General features: G+C 40.3%; 1 protein-coding gene across 3 annotated transcripts in view; it reads left to right on the top strand.

Annotated features, from left to right (window-relative positions):
• The first annotated feature begins 674 nt into the window (after nucleotides 1-674).
• Nucleotides 675-23,499, top strand: part of SRGAP1 (SLIT-ROBO Rho GTPase activating protein 1) — a 279,251-nt gene continuing 256,426 nt past the window's right edge. For 2 of the 3 annotated variants that reach the window (XR_008300303.1, XM_027071345.2), the window contains exon 1: nucleotides 676-1,533. Coding sequence is in view for 2 of the 3 variants with exons in the window: in XM_027071345.2 (XP_026927146.1) it covers nucleotides 1,467-1,533 (67 nt within the window). In the remaining variant the exon portion in view is untranslated. Of the gene's footprint in view, nucleotides 1,534-23,499 lie in introns of all 3 variants that reach the window. The other variant, XM_027071346.2, reaches the window with a different exon arrangement.

Genomic DNA, 23,499 nt, shown 5'->3' on the forward strand with positions numbered 1-23,499 from the left:
CGCCTTTTCCACCACCCTAGCTCCTAGAGCTACTCCCAGGATGGGGAGAATATTGTGTTCCAGATGAGTATTTTTCTCCATCTCCACTGAAAAGCTTCGCCCTCTTTTGATTTTCAGCAGCCAAGTCATTCACAATTCAGTGAGCCTCCAGTTTTCCTACTGGGGTGCAACGTCTTGGAGTCACATCCCCTCCCGTCGTGGAGAGCTCCAACTCTGGATTTCTCCGATGGATTCTGGAAAAAGCCCCTCCAGAACCCCCTGCCTCGACCCCAGGCGGCCCCGGGTGGGGAAGGGGCTTTCCAGCTGCTGAGGCTGCTGTCTGCCCCGCGCGCCGAGAGGAGCCGAGCCCCAGCCCGGCGAGGCGCGGGGGGCGTCGCCTACGGCCGCCAGGGCTCGGCGCGCGGGGCGGGGCCGCGGGGGGCCGAGAGAGGCATCCATCTTCCCGGACGAGCCTGCGCTTCCTTACCGAGCGGGGCGAGGGCGAAGGGCACAGGCCACGGCGCCGCCCCTCCCGCGAGCCCTGCCCCTCTTCGCCAGGCCCCGCGGGACCCGTCCGGCCGCCGCCGCCGCCCGCAGCTTGCTCTCTGGGCGCGGGGAGCCGCGGGCCGTGTGCGCGCCGGCAACTTTGCGGCCGCCGGGGGCGCGGCTCCTCCCGGTGCGCGTGCGAGTGTGCAAGGCAGCGGCGGCCTCCTGGGGGCAGCAGCGGAGAGCGGGACGGGGAGAAAGAGGTAGCGTCGGCGCCCCGCGGCCAAGGAGGCAGAGGCCCCTCGCGGCGCCGGCTGTCGAGATCTAAACTCCGCCGGTGCTGCGCCCAGGACGCGTTCAGACCGCGCAGCGGCCGCCCTCCGGCCCGGCAGCAGGGACTCGCTCTAGGATTACGTTTCCTCTCGTCCGCCCGGGCGCTAGCGGCAGCCTTTGCCGACGGGGGAACGGCGTCCGTGGCGGCAGCATCCCGGCCCGGGCGGGACCCTCGAGCGCCGGAGCCGGCGGCTGGAGCAGGAAGGGAGGGTCGCGGCGTCCGCCCTCCAGAGCCGGCCCTGCCCCCGAGCGCCCGGTGCGGGTTTGTAACAATGGTGCGGAGCGCCGGCGCGAACCCCGCGTCCGCCCAGCGGCCGTAGAGGAAGTGGCCGGCTCCGGGTGGGGTGGGCAGGGAGACGCCCCCCGCCGCTGGCTCGCGGGAGTTTGCCTGCGCGCCGGGCCTCTCCGGCCCCGAGGCCCCCCTCCCCCCCTCCCGGATCACCGACGGCAGCTCGAAGCGGAGAGTATGGTGCCGGCGCCCGGGTTAATCTAGTCCTCGGCTCGCTCCTCTTTTCCGCCTCCTCGCCTTCCTCCTCCTTTACCTCCTGTGGGTGCTGCCTCCGGGTTCCCCGTGTGTGGGAGTACAACTCTCTGCCTCTCCAAGGAGACTGGTTTGTGACGACCGAACAGAACTTGCCCATTGAAAGCGGACCCAGAACAGCTGGATAATGTCCACTCCGAGCAGATTCAAGAAGGACAAAGAGATCATAGCCGAGTATGAAAGTCAAGTCAAAGGTAAGGATGGGAGCGGCTGCCTTGCTCCTTTTGTGTGCCGTCTTGTCATTGTGCTCGAGGAGTTGCATTTCTAACTTGGTGTCTGCGTTGGAGGAAGGCGGTGAGGGACAGCCAGAGCTTCTGGTTGAGCCACCCTGGGCTTCGTGCAAGCCCATCCCCGTCCCAGTCCCGTCAAGCCCACGGGGAGCTGGAAACCGGGTGGCTTTCTCCGACTCCTAGAGCGCACCTCCAGTAGAGAGAGAACTGGCTGTAACTTAACCACCACCTTCAGCCGGGCAACTTAACACGGGAGGCAGGCGGCAGCCGTGGTTCCTGGCCAGTTACCCTCTTCTTCCTCCTCGTTACTCTTTTCAACTGGTAATCTTTGTCACGTTATTTTTAAGGAATCATTTTCCCGAAGTCTGGACACCAAGTGGTCCGGAGCTTCATTGAGTGCAGACGATTTTAGACCTTTACGCTGTTCGCTATTAATTTATTAGGGCGAGTCCGCCGTTTAGAAAACAGCTCCCTGAAAGCCTGGCTGTTAAACCAAGCGGGGACTAGTGGAATCTGACTCCTCCTTTATAATGGGCCAGAATTCAGTGCCATCTTCCACACTCACCCGGGAGTATTGCTTTATCATTTGCTGGAAGCTACTTGCATGTAAAATGAAGGTTTGGATATTTAAGTGATAGTTTCAGTCCATTTACATTGTCAACTAATGAAGGAACCTAATTAAGGTTGATTAGGCATTTTTACTTAATGTGCCTTGGGTTTTTAAAAATGGATTTTCTCTCTGGTACAAGTATTTTGTGTTGCTGTTGAAGTGTTTAATGAACATGTATCTCTGCTGTGTTTGTTTTTTTGTCTTTTTTTGTTTTTTTCATCTTCTGTGGTCTCTCCTGGGTGGATTTTCCCTATTGAGACAATGGATGGAGTGTTGAGGTTGATGCTGTGCTTTGGAATATTCACTGCAAAGTTCATAACAATTGCTATGCAGACACCTGTGTTTTTTCTGATACAGTCTTCTAAAAGGGCTGCTGAGAGAGGCACTCCTTACTTGCCTTGGGAAAGGCAGGAGCAGCCTGGGTGTTCTTTTGTGTGGTCCAGTTGTGGAAATGCCCAGAGTCCTATGCGAGGACCTGGTGGACCCTCCATGCCCTGAGGACGGATTTGGACCCACTCATCTAGGCCACCAACAAAGGCCATGTGGAAGCCCAGGGACTCCTGCTTTCCTTTAGGCTAACCCCTATAAAGGATGTAAGCTAAACACTGTTCAGGGAACCGATTTTTAACTGCTTGTAATTAAGATAATTTCTACTTACAGCAACTGGTTACATTGACATGGAAGTTAGGATAGCAGAGGAGTAATTATTTCCTTAGTGACAGGTAAACTTTTTCATAAGCAGAACCTCTCTTAATGTTACTCCAGCACGGCCTGAACAACCTTTCATTTTAAGGTGGAACTCTTGTTCCTCATCACCATTCCTTGTGCAAGGTTTTGCACATGGCTCTTTGTGGTAGATCATGGAGGGATGGTAGTCTGGCTTTCTTGCTGCCTGGAGCACCGGCTGGCAGAATGCACTTTCAAGTATTGGCTTAGTTATTTCTGTTCTAAGCTCATTTGTCCATGATCAAGTCCTTATATGAAAAATAGTTTCATGGTTAATTTCTTTCAGAGTGTGAATTCTATTGTTACATGATTACTAATGTGCTTGAGATACAGGCCCTCTACACTGATTAAAAATCAATAAAATGGGATGTGTTGCAATGTTTACAATGCGTCTGTCAAATCCAATGCAAGGAAAAATTATGAACACGGTGAAGATTATTTTTGGAACAAATTCAGCCCCATAGAAAGTGATCCCTAGTCCTTTCAACCTTCCTCATTTACACAGACCTACAGCCTGAAAGAGGCTGCTGTATGACTCTTTCTGACACCTGACCTGCCCTTCTCATCAGGACCTGCGTCCAGACTATCTGCTTTCACACATCCTATGTCTAACCCACATCATCCTACCCGTATGCAGTTATGGGAATGGGGTAATACAGTGGAGTTGGATCACGTACACATTTAAGGGCACCAGTACACCTGCACTTCTAGGCAAAATCAAGATCAAGTGGGACAAAAATGACCGTGAAATAGTGCATGAGGCCAAGCTGTCCCATGCAGTGACAGTAGGTTCCTTACTAGGGATGTGAAATGCAGGACTCTGATTTTCTGTTGTATTTCCTGAGTCCCTCTTTAAGGGTGAACATCTTACCCTGGCAGAGTGCTAGTGTGCTGTTTAAAGATACGTGGTTTTGGAACAACTACCTCTTTTAATTCCAGCCAACTATTTCATCTGATGACAAACAAAAGAAATGTGGCCTGTTTGATTGCTAACAGAAAACCAGCTGTGCTGGACCCAGAAGACATAGGTCTGTTCCCTGTGAATAAAGTCATATATATTGGACTCTCTGGGTGACTCTCTGGGTAAGGGTGATTTCAAGAGTCATTTTTTATTATGTGTGATTTTTTTTTTAACCTTCTGACTTAAAACTTAATACTCTGGAGTATTGTTCTTTCTTTCTCTCTCCCGTTTCCCTGATGCCAGTTGCACGTATCTCAGAATTTCTGAGATAATGATTTGATCTCAAGGAGTGACTCCAGATGTGGGATTTTGCCAGTGTGGCTGCCTGCACATGTTTTAGGAACAGACTTCCCGGAGCTGTTCTCAACTGTGGAAAGAACCATCATAGGTGACAGTGTGTAATTTTACGTATAAAACCATAAATACATCTAGTTAGATATGTCATGGTAAGTCACTTAGTTTCTGACTTTTGGTTGTCTTACCTATAAGATAAGGAGTTTGGATTCCCTCATTTCTAAGATGTCATGTCAATTCATATTAATAACTTAGAAAAATTTTCAAGCCTTTTGTGTTTCATTTACTACCTGGTTTGGCGGGGCGGGGGTGGGCATCACCTTTGCTTTCACTTTTTAAGAAAAATAATCAGTTTGCAAACACTGTACATTATTTGAGTTCTCAGAAAATTAAAATGTAATGCAATAGGGAATACAGAAAAATAATAAAACCGTGTTCAGAAAAGCATAGCACACACTTGTAAGAGGGGGTAGAATTGTGAATTATGCACATTATCAAAGAATAGATTGGTTTAAATCAGGGACAAAAGGCGCCGCCCCCCCCCCCCCCCCAATTTAAAAGGAGTGTGTTAGCTAGGAGAAGAAAGACTATTTCATGCATGTTAGTCAACTTCTCAAAGATTTAACATTTATTTATTTTTGAGACAGCATGAACGGGGGAGGGGCAGAGAGAGAGGGAGACACAGAATCGGAAGTAGGCTCCAGGCTCTGGGCCATCAGCCCAGAGCCTGACGCAGGGCTCGAACTCACAGACCGCAAGATCGTGACCTGAGCTGAAGTCGGACGCTCAACCGACTGAGCCACCCAGGCGCCCCAACTTCTCAAAGATTTAGAATCCAGAGAAGTTAATCTCTTGTTTGTGGGGGCTCTTAAAAAGCTACTTGTCTGGAGAAGTGTATGAAACTCCTATCAGTTGACCGTTACTTGTTAGCATCTCTGGCAAAAAGCTTAGCAGTAGAAAACATCATGACAACTGGCTAACAGAAGGTTTGGAGATTATCTGGATTTTAGTATTCTATGCAATTTTTGAATTCTGCAGCAAAAGTATTGTGGCTCACATAAAAAAACTACTAGCTCCCATATGGGAGCCAAAAGAATCAAAAGACACATTTTGTGAGGTGGAACTCATGAACAAGAGGTTGTGTTTGTTTTTAATAATGCATGTTGTTAGTTGCTAAGAATTGACAGCTATTATTTGCAGTATTTTCTCAGGGATAATCTCCTACTCATCTACATGCCATATGTGCAGGAAGTGCCAAGAAAATCTGTTCTTCGACCACTCTGCTGCCTGAACTACAAATAGTGCATTTTGGTAGCAGATGGAACACGAGGAAATGCCAATTCAATTTGATATGACCCCATGTCATGCAGTGGGTTTCAACAGGAAAAAGTGCTGCTGTCACTAATATGGAACCTGTGTCTGCATCTGATGTCCTTTCACGTAACCTGTAATAGAAAACAGCAACAACTTAAATTATGAATTAAAACTTTATAGCTGGGAGGGACATGAAACATTTCCTGTCCAACCCATTCATTTATACGATGCAAGGAAGCATAATGATAGAGTTACACAATTAACATACCTGGGGCTAAAAACCCAGGTCGTTTGTTTTCAGGAACAATGATTTACTTTTAGATTCCTCACAAAGTATAGCAGGAGATAGAACACTTCACTGTTTAGACTTTACATTCATTGAAGGAATCCTAGTTGGACCTAGAAGAGAACAGCAACGCCTCTGGTCTGTTAACAGGAGGAGTTAATTAAATTGATTAGCCATAACTAAGTTGTTTCTTTCACCAAGATCATTTCAAGAAACCACAATGTGCGGGCAGCGGCTTCACATGCTTGCCTTAAGATCAGGGGAAAAAATATGGTGAATATGTACAATTGTAACTTGCTTGAAATTTTGGTCAAACTAATGCCAGCTAGTGTAGTAAGCCCTGTTACATTGCCCGGAAACCCTGATTAGTTTCATGAACTTCAAAATCTATTAAGGAATAGTTTGGGAGATATTTTTGAGCAAAACACGTCCTTCTGAAATACAGATGCAAGTTGGCATGTGCTACAGCATGATAAATCTCAGTTCTAGCAATCGAGATTGGTTTGCTTACTCTTGTGAAGTGTTGACCAATATAGGGGGCACACATTTTCAACTCTGGTTCTGGTTTGCGAGTCTGCTTTGTAGCTTCACCAGACCCTTTTCTGATTTCATTCATGCTACCCGTTTCACTTCGGTTCAGACAATTAAAAATTAAGGTAAAGAGAGTAAACTGTATATCTCCTTGCTCTATTTTTGTTTTCATTTTTTGAGGTAAAAGGTGGGATCAGGGATCGTTATTTGAGAACACTTTTAATCATTTGAAAGTATTTGTTTGTTGGTCTGGAGTTACTTTCTACTTTGTTGACAACATATAAATGCACTCCTGTTGATATTTCACGATGGGAGGAAAGAGAACATCATGTTTAAGAGCACAGATTTTGGTGTTAGTCATCCAGCCCTGCCACTGATCACACGCGTGGTCTCTGAGAGTCCATTTCTTCATCTGTAAAATGGGGCTGATAATAGTACTTACCTTCTTGTTTTTCTAAGGTTTCAATGAGGTGATTTGTGGAAAGCTTTGTCACAGGCTTGCACATAATAAATAGGAAAAATTAGTCCTTGTCTGTTTAATTTTAGTTTTCTTTATATTTCAACTGCTTCTTTGTTACATTGTGACTTAAATGAGCTTTTTGAAATTCAAATAAGTAATCACCAGCCTGCTACCGGAATAAATCCCAAAGTGGGCGAATCTTTAATCATTCTGATAAAGTCCCATGTACTTTTGGAATGGCGTATATAAAAAGGGAAATGTGGTAGGCAAACCAGAGAGATCCCCAGCAACTTATAAGTGGATTTTTTGTTGTCATTTTTCATCCAAGTAACAGAGCCTAAAAGCCTACTTCCTGAGCTGCCGTGTGTTGGCTTGCAACTTTTGTTTTAAATTTTCTTTACCTTTGTTCAGTGACATTTTATGGGAAGTGAAAACTGTGGTCCAGTCAGCAGATTTTATTTACTGGTGGTAAAAAGGATTCTTATGACATCGGATCAAGTCACTGGTTTAATTTCATGGTCTTGAGAAAAATATATTTTTTAAATCAATATGGAAATGAAGAATTAATTTATAAGTGTGAATTTGATTCTTCATGATACAGTACTTTGTTCTTTTCCAGTTTTATTGAAGTATAATTGACATATAACAGAAAGTACTATGACAATAGAATTTATTATTTATGTATTTTTCATACCTTTTAGTACAGGGCTTTATTAAATATTTATTGAGTGGGTAGAGTGATATTTGGATTATCATTCCTTTACAGTATAAGTTAACATGGTGATCATTGAAAATTATGGAGGGTGTCCAATAAAGTATTACCACAGAACTAAACTGAATTCAAGTAGTGTGTAACTTCTTTAGAAAGTCATAAAGTTAAAACCAAACTAAATGTCCAACAGTGGGGAATGGTTAACTAAATTCCACTGGGGATGGTTAACTAACTTATACACACGGAATGTTATGCAGTCATTAACAGTAGTTTTTTTTTTTTTTTCAGTTTATTTATTTTGGGGGGGGGCAGAGAGAGAGAGAGGGAGAGAGAGAATACCAAGTGAGGGGCTCAATCCCACAGGCTGTAAGATCATGCCCTGAGCCAAAATCAAGAGTCAGATACTTAACCGACCGAGCCACCCAGGTGCCCCAACAGTAGTTTTGGAAGAACATTTTGGTATGGAGAAATATTTTATTATTTTTTTTTATTTTTTAGTTTTTGTTAAATATTTATTTTTGAGAGACAGAGAGTGCAAGTGGCGGACGGGCAGCGAGAGGGGGACAGAGGATCCAAAGCAGGCTCTGCATTGACAGCAGTGAACCCGATATGGGGCTCAAACTCACGAACTGGGAGATCATGACCTGAATTGAAGTCAGACACTCAACTGACTGAGCCACCCAGGTGCACCTGGAGAAACATAATAGTTGAAAAAAAAGACTATAAAAGGATGGTGAAATAATAAGAATGAAAAATAATCACACCAGCAGCTACCAGTTAGAGTGCTCGTGGTGTGCAGGTCACTGTTGTGGCTGCTTTGCATGAGTGGGGCTGAGCTTCACATGCACATAGTCGGCTGTAATGCATGGTGGAAGGAATTTCTGGTTCTCTTCCTTCTCGGTATATGTTGTACTTCCTGTGTTTTTGGCAGTATACCTTGGTACGTCAACTGGTTTAATGCCAGAATCTCACCTTGAGCTCCACCCTCTTTCAGGATGGGGATGGGACAAAGTAAATCCGAGCAAAACTTGATCTTTGGCTTGAACCTCTGCTGATCACATTTGTCCACAGCACAGTTTCAAACTTCTGGTTTGCTTACAACTTAGTGATATATTTTGGTTTTGCTTTGCTTTGAGTTCAGCTAGTGTGTGTGTGTGTGTGTGTGTGTGTGTGTGTGTGTGTGTGTCTGTTAGGAATAGCAACTTTTCTTTTTTTGGTGAAATGTATATACAAATAGGTATAGACAATGATTATTCACAACTAAAAAAATAAAATGAATACCTGAGCTGTTACCCATGGGGGATAAGAATTATAACATTTTCAGTGTCTTAGAAATCCCATGTTGCCCTTTTCCTGACAAATCTTCCTTCATCCCATGGACTGCCGCCCCCCAACAATTCTGATGAATTTAGTGTTAAAGTCATTCCCTTATTTTCTTTACAATTTATGACCACTTTATAGTTTCCTTTATAGTTTGTGTGTGTGTGTGTGTGTGTGTGTGTGTGTGTGTGTCAGAAAGGGGGGGAGGGGCAGGGAGAGGAGAGAGAGAATACCAAGCAGGCTCTGCACTTTCAGCTCAGAGCCTGATGTAGGGCTCAAACCCATGAACCTCGAAAAACCATAAAATACCTAGGAATAAATCTAACCAAAGACGTGAAAAATCTATACACTGAAAACTATAGAAACCTTATGAAAGAAATTGAAGAAAACACAAAAAAATGGAAAAAGATTCCATGCTCCTGGATAGGAAGTACAAATATTGTGAAAATGTCGATACTACCTAAAGCAATCTACATATTCAATGCAATCCCTATCAAAGTAACACCAGCATTCTTCACAGAGCTAGAACAAATAATCCTAAAATTTGTATGGAACCAGAAAAGACCCTGAATAGCCAAAGCGATCTTGAAAAAGAAAACCAAAGCAGGAGGCATCACAATCCCAGACTTCAAGCTATACTACAAAACTATAATCATCAAGACAGTATGGTACTGGCACAAGAACAGACACTCCGATCAATGGAACAGAGTAGAGAACCCAGAAATGGACTCACAAACATATGGCCAACTAACCTTTGACAAAGCAGGAAAGAATATCCATTGGAGTAAAGACAGTCTCTTCAGCAAGTGGTGCTGGGAAAACTGGAAAGCAACATGCAGAAGAATGAACCTGGACCACTTTCTTACACCATACACAAAAATAAACTCAAAATGGATAAAAGACCTCAATGTAAGACAGAAAGCCATCAAAATCCTCGAGGAGAAAGCAGGCAAAAACCTCTTTGATCTTGGCCACAGCAACTTCTTACTCAACATGTCTCTGGAGGCAAGGGAAACAAAAGCAAAAATGAACTACTGGGACCTTATCAAAATAAAAAGCTTCTGCACAGCGAGGGAAACAATACACAAAAGTAAAAGGCAACTGACAGAATGGGAGAAGATATTTGCAAACGACATATCAGATAAAGGGTTAGTATCCAAAATCTATAAAGAACTTACCAAACACAACACCCAAAAAACAAATAATCCAGTGATGAAATGGGCAAAAGACATGAATAGACACTTCTCCAAAGAAGACATCCAGATGGCCAACCAACACATGAAAAAATGCTCCACATCACTCATCATCAGGGAAATACAAATCAAAACCACATTGAGATACCACCTTATACCTGTCACAATGACAACTCAGGCAACAACAGATGTTGGAGAGGATGTGGAGAAAGAAGATCTCTTTTGCATTGTTGGTGGGAATGCAAGCTGGTACAGCCACTCTGGAAAACAGTATGGAGGTTCCTCAAAAAACTAAAAATAGAACTACCCTAGGACCCAGCAATTGCACTACTAGGCATTTATCCACAGGATACAGGTGTGCTGATTCGAAGGGACACATGCACCCCCATGTTTATAGCAGCACTATCAACAATAGCCAAAGTATGCAAAGAGCCCAAATGTCCACAGATGGATGAATGGATAAAGAAAATGTGGTGTGTATACACACACACACACACACACACACACACACACACACACAATGGAGTATTACTCAGCAATCAAAAAGATTGAAATCTTGCCATTTGCAACTACATGGATGGAAATGGAGGGTATTATGCTAAGTGAAATTAGTCAGAGAAAGACAAAAATCATATGACTTCACTCATATGAGGACTTTAAGAGACAAAACAGATGAACATAAGGGAAGGGAAGCAAAAATAATATAAAATCAGGGAGGGGGATAAAACAGAAGAGACTCCTAAATATGGAGAACAAACAGAGGGTTGCTGGAGGGGTTGTGGGAGGGGGGATGGGCTAAATGGGTAAGGGGCACTAAGGAATCTACTCCTGAAATCATTGTTTCACTCTATGCTAACTAATTTGGATGTAAATTTTAAAAAATAAAAAACAAAATAAAAATAAAAATAAAATAAATAAACATTAAAAAAACCCAACAAACCCATGAACCTCAAGATCATGACCTGAGCGGAAATCAAGAGTCCAATACTTAACCAAATGAGCCACCCAGGCGCCCCTCCTTTATGGTTTTGTTGTATGTTGTGTTTGTACATTAAGAATACAGAGCTGTTTAGCGGCACCAGTCTTAGTTTAGTCAGTAGAGCATACGATTCTTGATCTTGGGGTTGTGAGTTTGAGCCCCATAACGGGCATAGAGATTATGTAAAAAAAAAAAATACAGAGCAGTTTGAACATGTACCGGATGTTTTCATGGTATTGAGAAATTGATATTACTGAAAAAATTAAAATAATAGTATTTTGGCATGTATAAAAAATCTTTATCTTTTGAGTATACATGCTGATATATTTATGGGTGAAATTATGGTGTCTAGGATATGCTACAGAATAATCTGGGGGAAGGTGAAATAGGTAGGAATACAGATAAAATAAGATTGTCCATGAATTAATAATCATTGAGTATGTGGGGTTCACTATATTATTCTCTTATTTTTGAGAGTGTTTACAACTTCTCCTAATAAAAAATTTTAAGTGTTCTTATGACTTCCATTTTTCACTCAATATTATGATATTAAGATTAATCCACATGAATGTGTGCAGCTGTATTTAATTTATTTTCATTGGTGTATTTATTCCAGTGTGTAAAAATAGTAGTCTATTCACTCGGTATGACCTTTGGGTTATTTGTAGTTTTTTGCTATTATGAATAATAATATCCTATAGGTGTCTCCTGGTGTACGTTTCTCTAGGTATACTTACTGAGTCACAAGGAATGAGCATGTTCAACTTTACTAGGTAATGTGAGACTTTTCTCAAAATCCTGGGTATTTACACTCTTCCCAGGAATGGATCAGAACTCTGCATCCTGAAACACTGTGGAGCAACGGATTATTTAAGGTAAATGCTAAACTGTTATACTAAAGAGAACCCTAGAAGACAATAATGTAAAAACATAGAGATTTTTCTTTTTTCCTTCCTTTCCTTTGTTCCCTATTTCCCTTATTTCCTTTCTTTCCTTTGTCTCTTGTACCACGTTCTGAAGGTGTGTGATCCAGGCCATCAGAATTGCTTTGCTTCATTAAATTATTGGAATTTTCTCCACCTTGTTGCTCTGCTGTCACCTAGGGAACTGAACTTGTCTCCCTGGTTGAAACTGGGTCTTAAGTATATCCGTGTTCTAGCTCATGGGAAGGAAAAGGAGTCTTGAGGAGCACGTGCCCCAGTGTTTTAAAACCCAGGCCACAAGTAGCACACACAATTTTCATTCATTGAACGAGTGAGAATTTAGTCACATGGCCACATCTGCTGTAGGGGAGATTGGCAAACATAGTCTGTCTGGACAGCCTGGTTTCCTGCTATGACTCTGTGACCATGGCAGAAGGAGAGGAAGATTTTAAATAGAACTACACTATGACCCCAGCAATTGCACTACTAGGTATTTATCCAAAGGATACAAAAATACTGATTCAAAGGGACACATGCACCCCAACATTTTTTTAGTAAATCTTTTAAAAACAATTTCTTTTAAGTTTGTTTATGTTGAGAGAGAGAGAAAGAGAGAGCTCAAGTGGGGTAGGGGCGGAGAGAGAGGAGAGAGAGAATCCCAAGTAGGCTCCACACTGTCAGCACAGAGCCTGAAGCAGGGCTTGAAGTCAACTATGAGATCATGACCTGAGCTGAGATCAAGAGTTGGACATGCAACCAGCTGAGCCACCCAGGCACCCCTACGCTCCAGTGTGTATGGCAGCATTATCAATAATAGCCAGACTATGAAGAGATCCCAAATGTCCGTCAGCTGATGAAGAAAGACGATGTTATACATACATAATGGAATATTACTCAGTCATCAAAAAGAATGAAGTCTTGCCATTTGCGACAACATAGATACAACTAGAGTATATTAATCTAAGCATAATAAATCAGTCAGTGAAAGACAAATACCATATTATTTCACTCGTGGAATTTTAGAAACAAAAGAGATGAAGGGAAGGAGAAATAAAATAAGGGGCACCTTGGTGGCTCAGTTGGTTAAGTGGCTGACTTCAGCTCAGGTCATGTTCTCACAGTTTGTGAGTTTGAGCCCCACATCAGGCTCTGTGCTGATAGCTCAGAGCCTGGAGCCTGCTTCAGATTTTGTGTCTTCCTCTCTCTCTGCCCCTTCCCCACTTGTGTGCATGCTCTCTCTCTCTGTCTCTCAAAAAATAAGTAAATAAGTAAGTAAATAAATAAACATTCAAAAAAGATAAAAACAGAGAGGGAAGCATATCATAACACATTTTTAAAAAGAAGTTTATTTATTTATTTTGAGAGAGCAAGAGAGTGTGTGCCTGCAAGTGGGAAAGGGGCAGATAGAGGAAGAGAGAGTATGCCAAGTAGGTTCTGAGCTGTCAGCACAGAGTGCAACATAGGGCTCAAACCCATGAACCATAAGCTCATGACCTGAGCTGAAACCAAGAGTTGGACTGTCAACCAACCGAGCCAGCCAGGTACCCAAGAGACTCTTAATTATAGAGAACAAACTGAGAGTTGCTGGAGGGGAGGTGGGTGGGGATGGGCCAGATGGGTGATGGGCATTAGGGAGGGCACTCGTGATGAGCACTGGGTATTATATACAAGTGACAAATCACTAAATCTCCTGAAACCAATACCATATGTTAACTAGCTTGAATTTAAATACAAATTTGGAAGAAAAAAAAAGATTTTTAAAAAATTTATTTTGAAAAAGAGAGTGTCAGTGGAGGAGGGGCAGAGAGAGGGAGAGAGTGAGAATCCCAAGCAGGGACTGCGTCATCAGTGCAGAGCACGACACAGGGCTTGAATTCACAAACCATGAGATCATGATCCGAGCCAAAGTCTGAAGTTTAACCAAATGAGTTACCCAGGTGCTCCAAGGAGAGGAAGATTTTAGTGGACAATAAGCAGTTAGCAATAAAGATAGGTTTTTTGGAGAGGCAATCTATTTGGGGGCGAAATGGTATTTTGTTTTAATTTGTATGTGTTTCATTGCTAATAAGGTAGAACATCTTCCCTGAATAGCTAAGGCACTCCTGAAAAAACCAAAGCTGGAGGCATCACAGTCCTGGACTTCAAGATATGTTACAAAGCTGTAGTAATCAAGATAGTATGGTACTGGCACAAAACAGACCCTTAGATCAATGGAACAGAATAGAGAACCCAGAAATGGACTCACAAATATATGCCCAACTAAGCTTTGACAAAGCAGTTAAAAATATCCAACGGAATAAAGAAAGTCTCTTCAGCAAATGGTGTTGGGAAAACTGGACAGCAACATGCAGAAAAATGAGCCTGGACCACTTTCTTACACCATACACAAAAATGAACTCAAAATGGATGAAAGATCTAAACATAAGTTAGGAAGCCATCAAAATCGTGGAGGAGAAACCTCTTTGACCTCGGCCACAGCAACTTCTTACTCAGCATGTCTCTGGAGGCAAGGAAAACAAAACCAAAAATGAACTATTGGGACCTCATCAATATAAAAAGCTTCTGCACAGCAAAGGAAACAATCAGCAAAACTAAAATGCAGCCAATGAAATGGGAGAAGATATTTGGAAATGACATCTCAGATAAAGATTAGTGTTCAAAATCTGTAAAGAACTTACCAAACACAACACCCAAAAAAACAAATAATCCAGTGAAGAAATGGGCAAAATACATGAATCGACACTTTTCCAAACAGGGCATCCAGATGGCCAACCGACACATGAAAAAAATGCTCAACATCACTCATCATCAGGGAAATACAAATCAAGACCACAATGAGATACCACCTCATACTTGTCAGAATGGCTAACATTAACAACTCAGGCAGTAACAGATATTGGTGAGGATGTGGGAAAAGAGGAACCCTTTTGCCCTGCTGGTGGGAATGCAAACTGGTGCAGCCACTCTGGAAAACAGTATGGAGGTTCCTCAAAAAATTAGAAATAGAATTACTCTATGACCCAGCAGTTGCACTGCTAGGTGCTTATCTAAAGGATACAAGTGTGCTGTTTTGAAAGGGCATGTGCACCCCAGTGTTTATAGCTGTGCTATCAACAGTAGCCAAAGTATGGAAAGAGCCAAAATGTCCATCAATGGATGAATGGATAAAGAAGATGTGGTGTCTATGTACAATGGAGTATTACTGGGTAATCAAAAAGAATGAAATCTTGCCGTTTGCAATAACATGGATGGAACCAGAGAGTATTATGCTAAGTGAAATTAGAGAAAGACAAATATCATATGACTTCACTTATATGTGGAATTTAAGATATAAAACAGATTAACATAAGGGAAGGGAAGCAAAACTAATATAAAAACAGGGAGGGGGACAAGACAGAAGAGACTCTTAAATACAGAGAACAAACTGAGGGTTGCTGGAGGGGTTGTGGGAGGGGGGATGGACTAAGTGGGTAAGGGGCATTAAGGAAGACACTTGTAGGGATGAGCACTGGGTGTTATACATAGGGGATGAATCACTGAATGCCACTCCTGAAATCATTATTGTGCTATATGCTAATTAACTTAGATGTAAATTAAAAAAAAAAAAAGAGCATCTTTTCACATTTTGGCTGGCTATGTGTTTTTGTCACTAAAATACTTATTCATATCTTTGCCCATTTATCTGTTAGTTTGTCTTCTTGTTGATTTTTTAGTTTTTCTTTTTAGTATGTTCTCAATATTAATTTCTTATCAATTATAACTATTGCAAATATCTTCATCATGGTTGTAGCTTATACTTTCACAATTAGAAAAGATATCTTTTGATAAACAGGTTGTTTAAATTTATTAGATGTATCAATTATTAACCTATGTTTGGTGTTTAAGCAATTCTTTTCCTACTTTGAAGTCAGAAAGTTATCTGTCTACATCCTCTTCTAAATGTTTTAAAATTTTGTTTTTGACAAATTAATGGGGTTTTAATTCATCTGAAGTTTATTTTTCATACTGTGAGCTAGGGATATATTTTCAGTTCTTTTCATATGAATGGCCAAATTTATTTTTTTAGTTTTATTTGCTAAATAGTTTCTTATTTTATTTTACTTTCTTTGATTTTGTTTTGTCTTATTTTGTGTAATTTTTAAAAAAATTTTTTTAACGTTTATTTATTTTTGAAACAGAGAGAGACAGAGCATGAACAGGGGAGGGGCAGAGAGAGAGGGAGACACAGAATCTGAAACAGGCTCTAGGCTCCCAGCTGTCAGCAGAGAGCCCCACGCGGGGCTTGAACTCACGGACCGTGAGATCATGACCTGAGCCGAAGTCGGATGCTTAGCCGACCAAGCCACCCAGGTGCCCCTGTGTAATTTTTCAAGTAAGCTCTGTGCCTATTGTGGGACTTGAACTCAGGACCCTGAGATCAAGAGTTGCATGCTCTACTGACTGAACCACCCAGGTGCCCCCCAGTTCCTTCTGTCCTGATTACAGTTTCATATGTGCATGAATTTATCTCTGGGTACTGTTTTGTTTCATCGGTTAGTTATAGGTTACTGCACCAGTATTACATTCTTTTAATTACAGTAGCTTTATAATAACTCTTTATTTATATCTGATAGACCAAATCCTCCTTACTTATTTTTTCAGAACTACCTTGGGGATCTTGGTCTTTTCTCTTCCATATACATTTTAGCATCAGCTTTTCCTTCCCTGGGAAACCTACAGGCATTTTGATTGAAATTGTGTGACATTGTAAGTCAACTAGAAGGGAGTTAGCATCTATATAATATTAGTTCTTCCTATGCATTAATGTGAGTATTTCTCCATTTACTTAGTTCTTGTTAAAATGTCTTACTATAAAGTTGTATATTTTCTACGTTTTTATTAGATTTATTTCATGATATTTTTATTATTAATGTTCATGAGATCTCTTCTAAAATTGTTTTCTGTTATACAGAAATGCAGTTTATTTTTGCATATTGGTCTCATATCACACCACTTTGCTGGTCTATTACTATGTCTAATTCTTTTTTTTTCTTTTTTGTAAAAAAATTATTTGCAAAGCAAGACAGTTTTATTTCCCACTTTCCAAACTTTATGGCTTTAATTTATTTTTCTTGTATTTTTGCCCTAGACAGAATTTGGAATACAAAGTTAATAAAAGTGGTGACTTTGGCATTCTTTTCTTGTTCTCGATTTAAAGGGATTGGTTTTAAGCTTGTCCTCCCTTAAAGGATGATGATTGTTTTCGGTTTATTATAGGCATTTTTCATCAGGTTAAGTATAATCTCTTATATTTCTTGTTTACTTGAGATTTTAATCATTAATAGGTGGTTGAATGTTATCTTTTTTTCTTTTTGTGTCTATTAATACTTTTGCTTTAATCTGTTAATGTGTTGAGTAATGTTTATAGGTTGCCTAATATTAAACCATCTTTGCATTCTAGAATTAAACTGTCTTCACTGTTGTATTTTATGTATATAAAAACAGTTGGAGGGGCACCTGGGTGGCTCAGTTGGTTAAGCATCAGGCTCTTGATTTCAGCTCATGTCATTATCTTGTGGTTCATGAGATCAAGCCATGTCTTGCTCCGTGCTGACAGCTCAGAGCCTGTTTGAAAGTCTATCTCTTCTTTCTCTCTGCCCCTCCCCCTGCGCTCTCTCTCTCAAAACAAATAAATAAATAAACTTTGAAAACAAAAACAATTGGATTCAGTTGGCCAGTATTAAGGGTTTTTTGCCTCTCAATGCCTGAATGAAACCAGCCCGTGGTTTTCCTTTATGATAATATCCTTGATTGATATTGATATTGATATCCTTGGGTTGATATCTAAGTTATACTAGCCTCACATAATGTGTTGGAGAGTATTACTTCTCTTTGTATTTTGTGGAGGAGTTTGACATTTTGGAATATTCCTTTCCTTGAAAGTTTGGAAGAACTATTATCTGAGTCTAGTTATTTACTTTGAAGAACTTTTTTTAAGTTTATTTATGTATTTAATTTTGAGAGAGAGAGAGAGAGAGCATGAGCAGGGGAGAGCAGCAGAGTGAGAGGAGAGAGATAATCCCAAAGCAGGTTCCATGTCAGCATGGAGCCTGATGCAGGGCTGGGTTCCACGACCTTGGGAATCATGGCCCAAATGGAAATCAAGAGTTGGTTGCCCAACTGACTGAGCCACCCAGGAACCCCATGTGAAGAACTTTTTAACCGCTCATTGGTAGTTAGTCATTTCCTTTATTAGTTATAGGATTATTTATTATCTCTATTTCTTCTGGCATCAGTTCTGATAAGTTATATTTTTCCAGAAATTTGTCTATTTTATGTTTTCAAATATGTTGGTATGTTACTGATAGTATTTTGTTATTTTTTTAAAAAGTGGCTGATCTGTATTGAATATAAAATATCATTGGGGTGTCTGGGTGGCTCAGTCAGTTGAGCGTCCAGCTCTTGATTTCAGCTCAGGTCATGATCTCATGGTTCTTGAGTTCAAGCCCCGCATTGGGCTCTGCACTATCAGTGCACTATCAGCCCACTTGGGATTCTCTCTCACTCCCTCTCTCTCTCTCTGTTCCTCCCCTGCTTGTGTGCACGCTCTCTCTCTCTCAAAATAAATAAACTTAAAAAAATTTTTTTCTCTTCTCTGTTTCTTGCCGAATGTTAAAGGGGGCTTGTCTATTTTTGCTGGTTTTTCTTTTTTATTTTATTGATCATTGCTCTTATCTTTACTATGACCTTTGTGATTTTATTTGGGTTTATTCTGTTCTTTATTGTCTTAAGTTGGATGCTTATTCATTTTTATCCTTTTCTGCTACTGTAAGCATTTAAGACAATAAATTTCTTTTCTAATATAAATGTTATTTCTAACAAGTGTGTTACTCCTAACAAAGGTGTCTGTTCTTCATTCTAATAATTATTTATGATAATTCCCCTTGAAGTATCACCTGTGCTGCATCTCACAAGATTTTATATGTAAAGTTCATTAGAATTAAGTTCTAAGTATTTTCAGTTTCTCAAATTGGTTTCTTTTTAAAATTTTTTTATTTTTATTTTTTTAAAATTTACATCCAAATTAGTTAGCATATAGTGCAACAATGATTTCAGGAGTAGATTCTTTAATGCCTCTTACCCATTTAGCCCATCCCCCCTCCCACAACCCCTCCAGCAACCCTCTGTTTGTTCTCCATATTTAGGAGTCTCTTCTGTTTTGTCCCCCTCCCTGTTTTTATATTATTTTTGCTTCCCTTTCCTTATGTTCATCTGTTTTGTCTCTTAAAGTCCTCAGATGAGTGAAGTCATATGATTTTTGTCTCGCTAATTTCACTTAGCTTAATACCCTCCATTTCCATCCAATCTTGCAAATGGCAAGATTTCATTCTTTTTGATTGACGAGTAATACTCCATTGTATATATATACCACATTTTCTTTATCCATTCATCCATCGGTGGACGTTTGGGCTCTTTCCATACTTTGGCTATTGTTGATAGTGCTGCTATAAACATGGGGGTGCATGTGTCCCTTCCAATCAGCACACCTCTTCCCCATGGATAAATGCCTAGTAGTGCAATTGCTGGGTTGGAGGGTAGTTCTATTTTTAGTTTTTTGAGGAACCTCCATACTGTTTTCCAGAGTGGCTGCTTCAGCTTGCATTGCCACCAACAATGTAAAAGAGATCCTCTCTCTCCCCATCCTCTCCAACATCTGTTGGCCTGAGTTGTTAATGTTAGCCATTCTGACAGGTGTAAGGTGGTATCTCATTGTGGTTTTGATTTGTATCAAATTGGTTTCTTCTTTGACCCATGAGGCATATAGGAATACACTTTCAAATTAAAACAAAAATGGGAATACTTAATTTCTCTTTTTTTTAAAAAATACAATTACATTGTGATCTGAAAGTAATAGCGTTTGAAATTAGGTGAGGATTGTTTCCTGTTTTACTATTCTCTGGAGGATTTCATGTAAGATTGGAATTACCTGACTCTTAAATGTTTAGTAGAACTCATCACTACAGTTATCTAGATGTAGTGCTTTCATCAAGAAAAAGTATCTGTCATTGCTTGCACATTTACATATTTTTTGATTGACTGGCATAACATTGGCTATAATATTCTCATATCTTCTTAATCCCACAGCATCTGCAGTGATGCCTCTTTTCTATGAACAACAATTGTCTGTGTGCCTTTTCCCCTTTTTTCCTTGATTGACTTCACCAGAGTTATTAGTTTTTTAAAAGAGCAATATTTTTGCTTTCTTGATTTATTATATATTTTCTGTTTCACTGGTTTATTCTTCCTATTATTCTCTTCCTTTTTTTTTTTTTTTGGTGAGCATTGTTTTGCCAATTTTTAAAAGTTCTTTCTTACTTATTTTCCAAGTTCTTATTTTTCTTCTTTTCTAATGTAAATATGTAAGCTAATAAAATTTCCTCTAAACACTGCACATCTGCATTCTACACATTTTTATAGGTAGTATTTTTGTCATCTTCCAGTTATCACGTTTTCTAATTTCTATTATGATTTTTGCCTGCCACCCGTGATATGTTTAAAAATGTGTTTAAAATTTTCCAGATATGTAGAGTTATTTCAGTTATCATTTTGTAACTGATTTCTTACTTTAACTGCACAGTTTTCTTTGTTATAAATCTTTTACACTATTGAAGATTATAAGCCACAATCTCTCCTGGCACTTTGCATCTCCCTTCCCCTGCTTTATATCTCTCCATAGCACTTATTATCATTGGTCTATTTTATACTGACTTTATCTTCTTTGGGGGCTTTTTAAATTCCTTACTTATGTCAAAGCTGATGATGTGATTAAAATCATATTTTAAAAATACTTTAGCCTGCATTCTAGTTTCAACTAGATAGCTCATGCAGTGGTATCTCTCTAACTTTACTATGGTATAGGAAATAAAGTCTAATATACATTTTTTTTGAGCCTATCAATATAATTTTTAGTAATGAGATTTAATTGACGTAATATTAGTTTCACGTGTACAACATAATGATTTAATATTTGTAAATATTGCAGAATGTTCACCACTGTAAGTCTAATTAACATCCATCACCATACAATTACAATTTTTTTTCTTGTAATGAGAACTTTTTTTTTTATTTTATTTTTTTAAAGTAAACTCTTTCACATCCTGGGGCTCAAACTCATGACCCTGAGATCAAGAGTCACATGCTCTTCTGACTGAGCCAGCCAGGTGCCCTGTGATGAGAACTTTTAATATCTACTCTCTTAATCCCTTTCAGACAGTTATTTTAGATTTTTCCATTATTGATTTCTATTTTAGTATGACAGTTCTATAGATTATAGAATTGAAGACACTATGAGAAGAATTTAGTCTTGTGTTTTTTCCTAAAAAGTATTACAGGGTCTGGTCCTTACCATCTAGAATAATGTTTATAACCTAAGTTCAGCACCCTGGGGAGGATATACATATAAGAGAGCAAATAATATTACACTAACAGTTATAAATTCTTCTTTTTTTGTTTTTAATGCTTCACCCTCTGGATAACGGCACTTTTTTTTTTTTTAATGTTTCATTTACTTACTTTTAAGTAATCTCTACACCCATCGTGGGGCTCAAACTTAAAACCCCACATCGAGAGTTGTATGCTCCTCTGACTGAGCCAGCCAAGCGCCTTAGTTTTAAATTCTTCATATGTAGGTTTGCATTTGCACCTAGAAAAATCCAGGATGTATGGGTTTCAGGGATGAAAATGTGAACTGAGGTCTCCTATAGTGGGCAGAGCGTGACAGCATCCACATTTTATTGATAATCTGAGATGCTGTTGGAAAGGCTCTGGGGTTTTGCTGTTTCTGATCGTCCAGACTCTGCTTTCATTCTTGCAGTTTGCAGGTGGTAATGTCTCTTTTCTTGTGGAACTGCTTCATTTTATCCTTTGGAGTTCCACTCTAAAGCTGGCTGCAGAGACCTTTATAATTCAGGGCCCCGTGTCAGAGATAGCACCCGCCAGCCTTCCTGGCACCACAGCGGAGTAGCTGACCCGGCATAACCAGAGCATTTACAAAGATTCCAGCATTTCTCAAAGTGCTTGATGTGCTAGTTTCTGATCTGTCATTTCTAACTCCTTTCTCAGTTGGTCTGTGGAAGACCTCTGGACTTTTGCCCTTTGCTTTTATTATTTTGAAGGTGCAGCTTACAAAAACAGCTCTCTCCCTTAGACCTCCCGCAATTAAGATAGAACAATAGGTGTCTGCTTATCTTACTTAAGTCAGCCGATTTTCCCTTCTGAGGAAGTCCACATTTTAGTCTGGCTGTGAAATTAGCATGTTTGAAAAATGGAATTAAGCCTCCAGACATTATTTACCATAGAGAGCACGTGGGAAGAAGTCAGTCTGCTCATCTTGTTTTACATAGGTCATGACAGTATGGCATATTTTGATGTCTTGTCAGTGTAGTTCATGAAAGTTATGTGAGGATTAGGCTCACAAGGCTTTTCCTTGTGCCTAATTTGTTTTTCTTTCTCTTTTCTTTCTTTCTTTTTTTTTTTTGAGAGAGCACGAGTGGGAGAGGGCAGAGGGGGAGAGAGAGAGAGAGAGAGAGAGACTATCTTAAGCAGGTTCCAAACTCAGTGCAGAACTTGACGTGGGGCTCTATCCTATGATCCTGGGATCATGACCTGAGCCAAATCCAAGAGTCAGATGCTCAACTGACTAAGCCACCCAGGTGCCTCTTCTTGTGCCTCATATTAATATTCTACAGTTTGAGCACAGTGCATTCACGTTGTAATCTCCAAGCGTCAAGAGAAAGTTTGGAACTCAAGGCCAAAGGTGTGACCATTGTTGTAGGACTTCTGTTGCCTGTTGCCTGTCCTTCACTGAGGGGAAGGTAAAGAGAGCTAGGTCAGAAGAGCCTCCTTTTTTGGAAGGCACAGGTTGAGCACAAAAGTGGAGGGCTGTTCTCAGGCTGACCTTTGAGCTCCAGTAATTTGCTCTCATTTCTTCCTTGCGCCCACGTTTCCTTTTTCTCTTCATCACTGCAGACAGTTGATGCACTCCTTACTAATAATGGCACAGAAAGCCAGCAAGTTTTGGAACTTTAAAAAAAGGAATTTGTTAGATTTTGTGTCCCTTAGAAAAGAGAGTTTTCCAAGTACACTACTACAAAAAGAGGAGCTGATGAGTGCCTTTTCAAATGACCACAACTTTTTTAAATTGAAATTCTATTGCAGTTGTATTAATAATGTTTACAGGAATTCATACACGTGTCACCGAAAGTCTATGTTGGGAAGATTTCCACACTATTTTTCTAGTGTTTAGGGTTTTAATTATACTCATTTTCCTGCATTCTCCAAATACCTATCTATAAATAGGTATCTCTTGTTTGAAGCTGGGGCCTCGCAGCTTCATACCAGAGTTAAGTTAGACTACAATACTAACTTAACTCTTTTCTGTCAGGCATTGCAATTCCTCAGCGGTCTTGGAATTAAACTGTGCAATAATGTACAAATAGCTCTGTGCACTATGAAATACAATGAAAGTTACTTTTATTGTCTTTGTGGTCAGTCATCTCTCGGGTGTTTCTGACACCCTCATATGGCCATGTTCCCCGTTTTCATTATTTTTCTTTTTAAGTTTATTTATTTTGAGAGAGTGT

The sequence above is a fragment of the Acinonyx jubatus genome, chromosome B4 (genome assembly GCF_027475565.1).
Source record: "Acinonyx jubatus isolate Ajub_Pintada_27869175 chromosome B4, VMU_Ajub_asm_v1.0, whole genome shotgun sequence".
NCBI lineage: Eukaryota > Metazoa > Chordata > Mammalia > Carnivora > Felidae > Acinonyx > Acinonyx jubatus.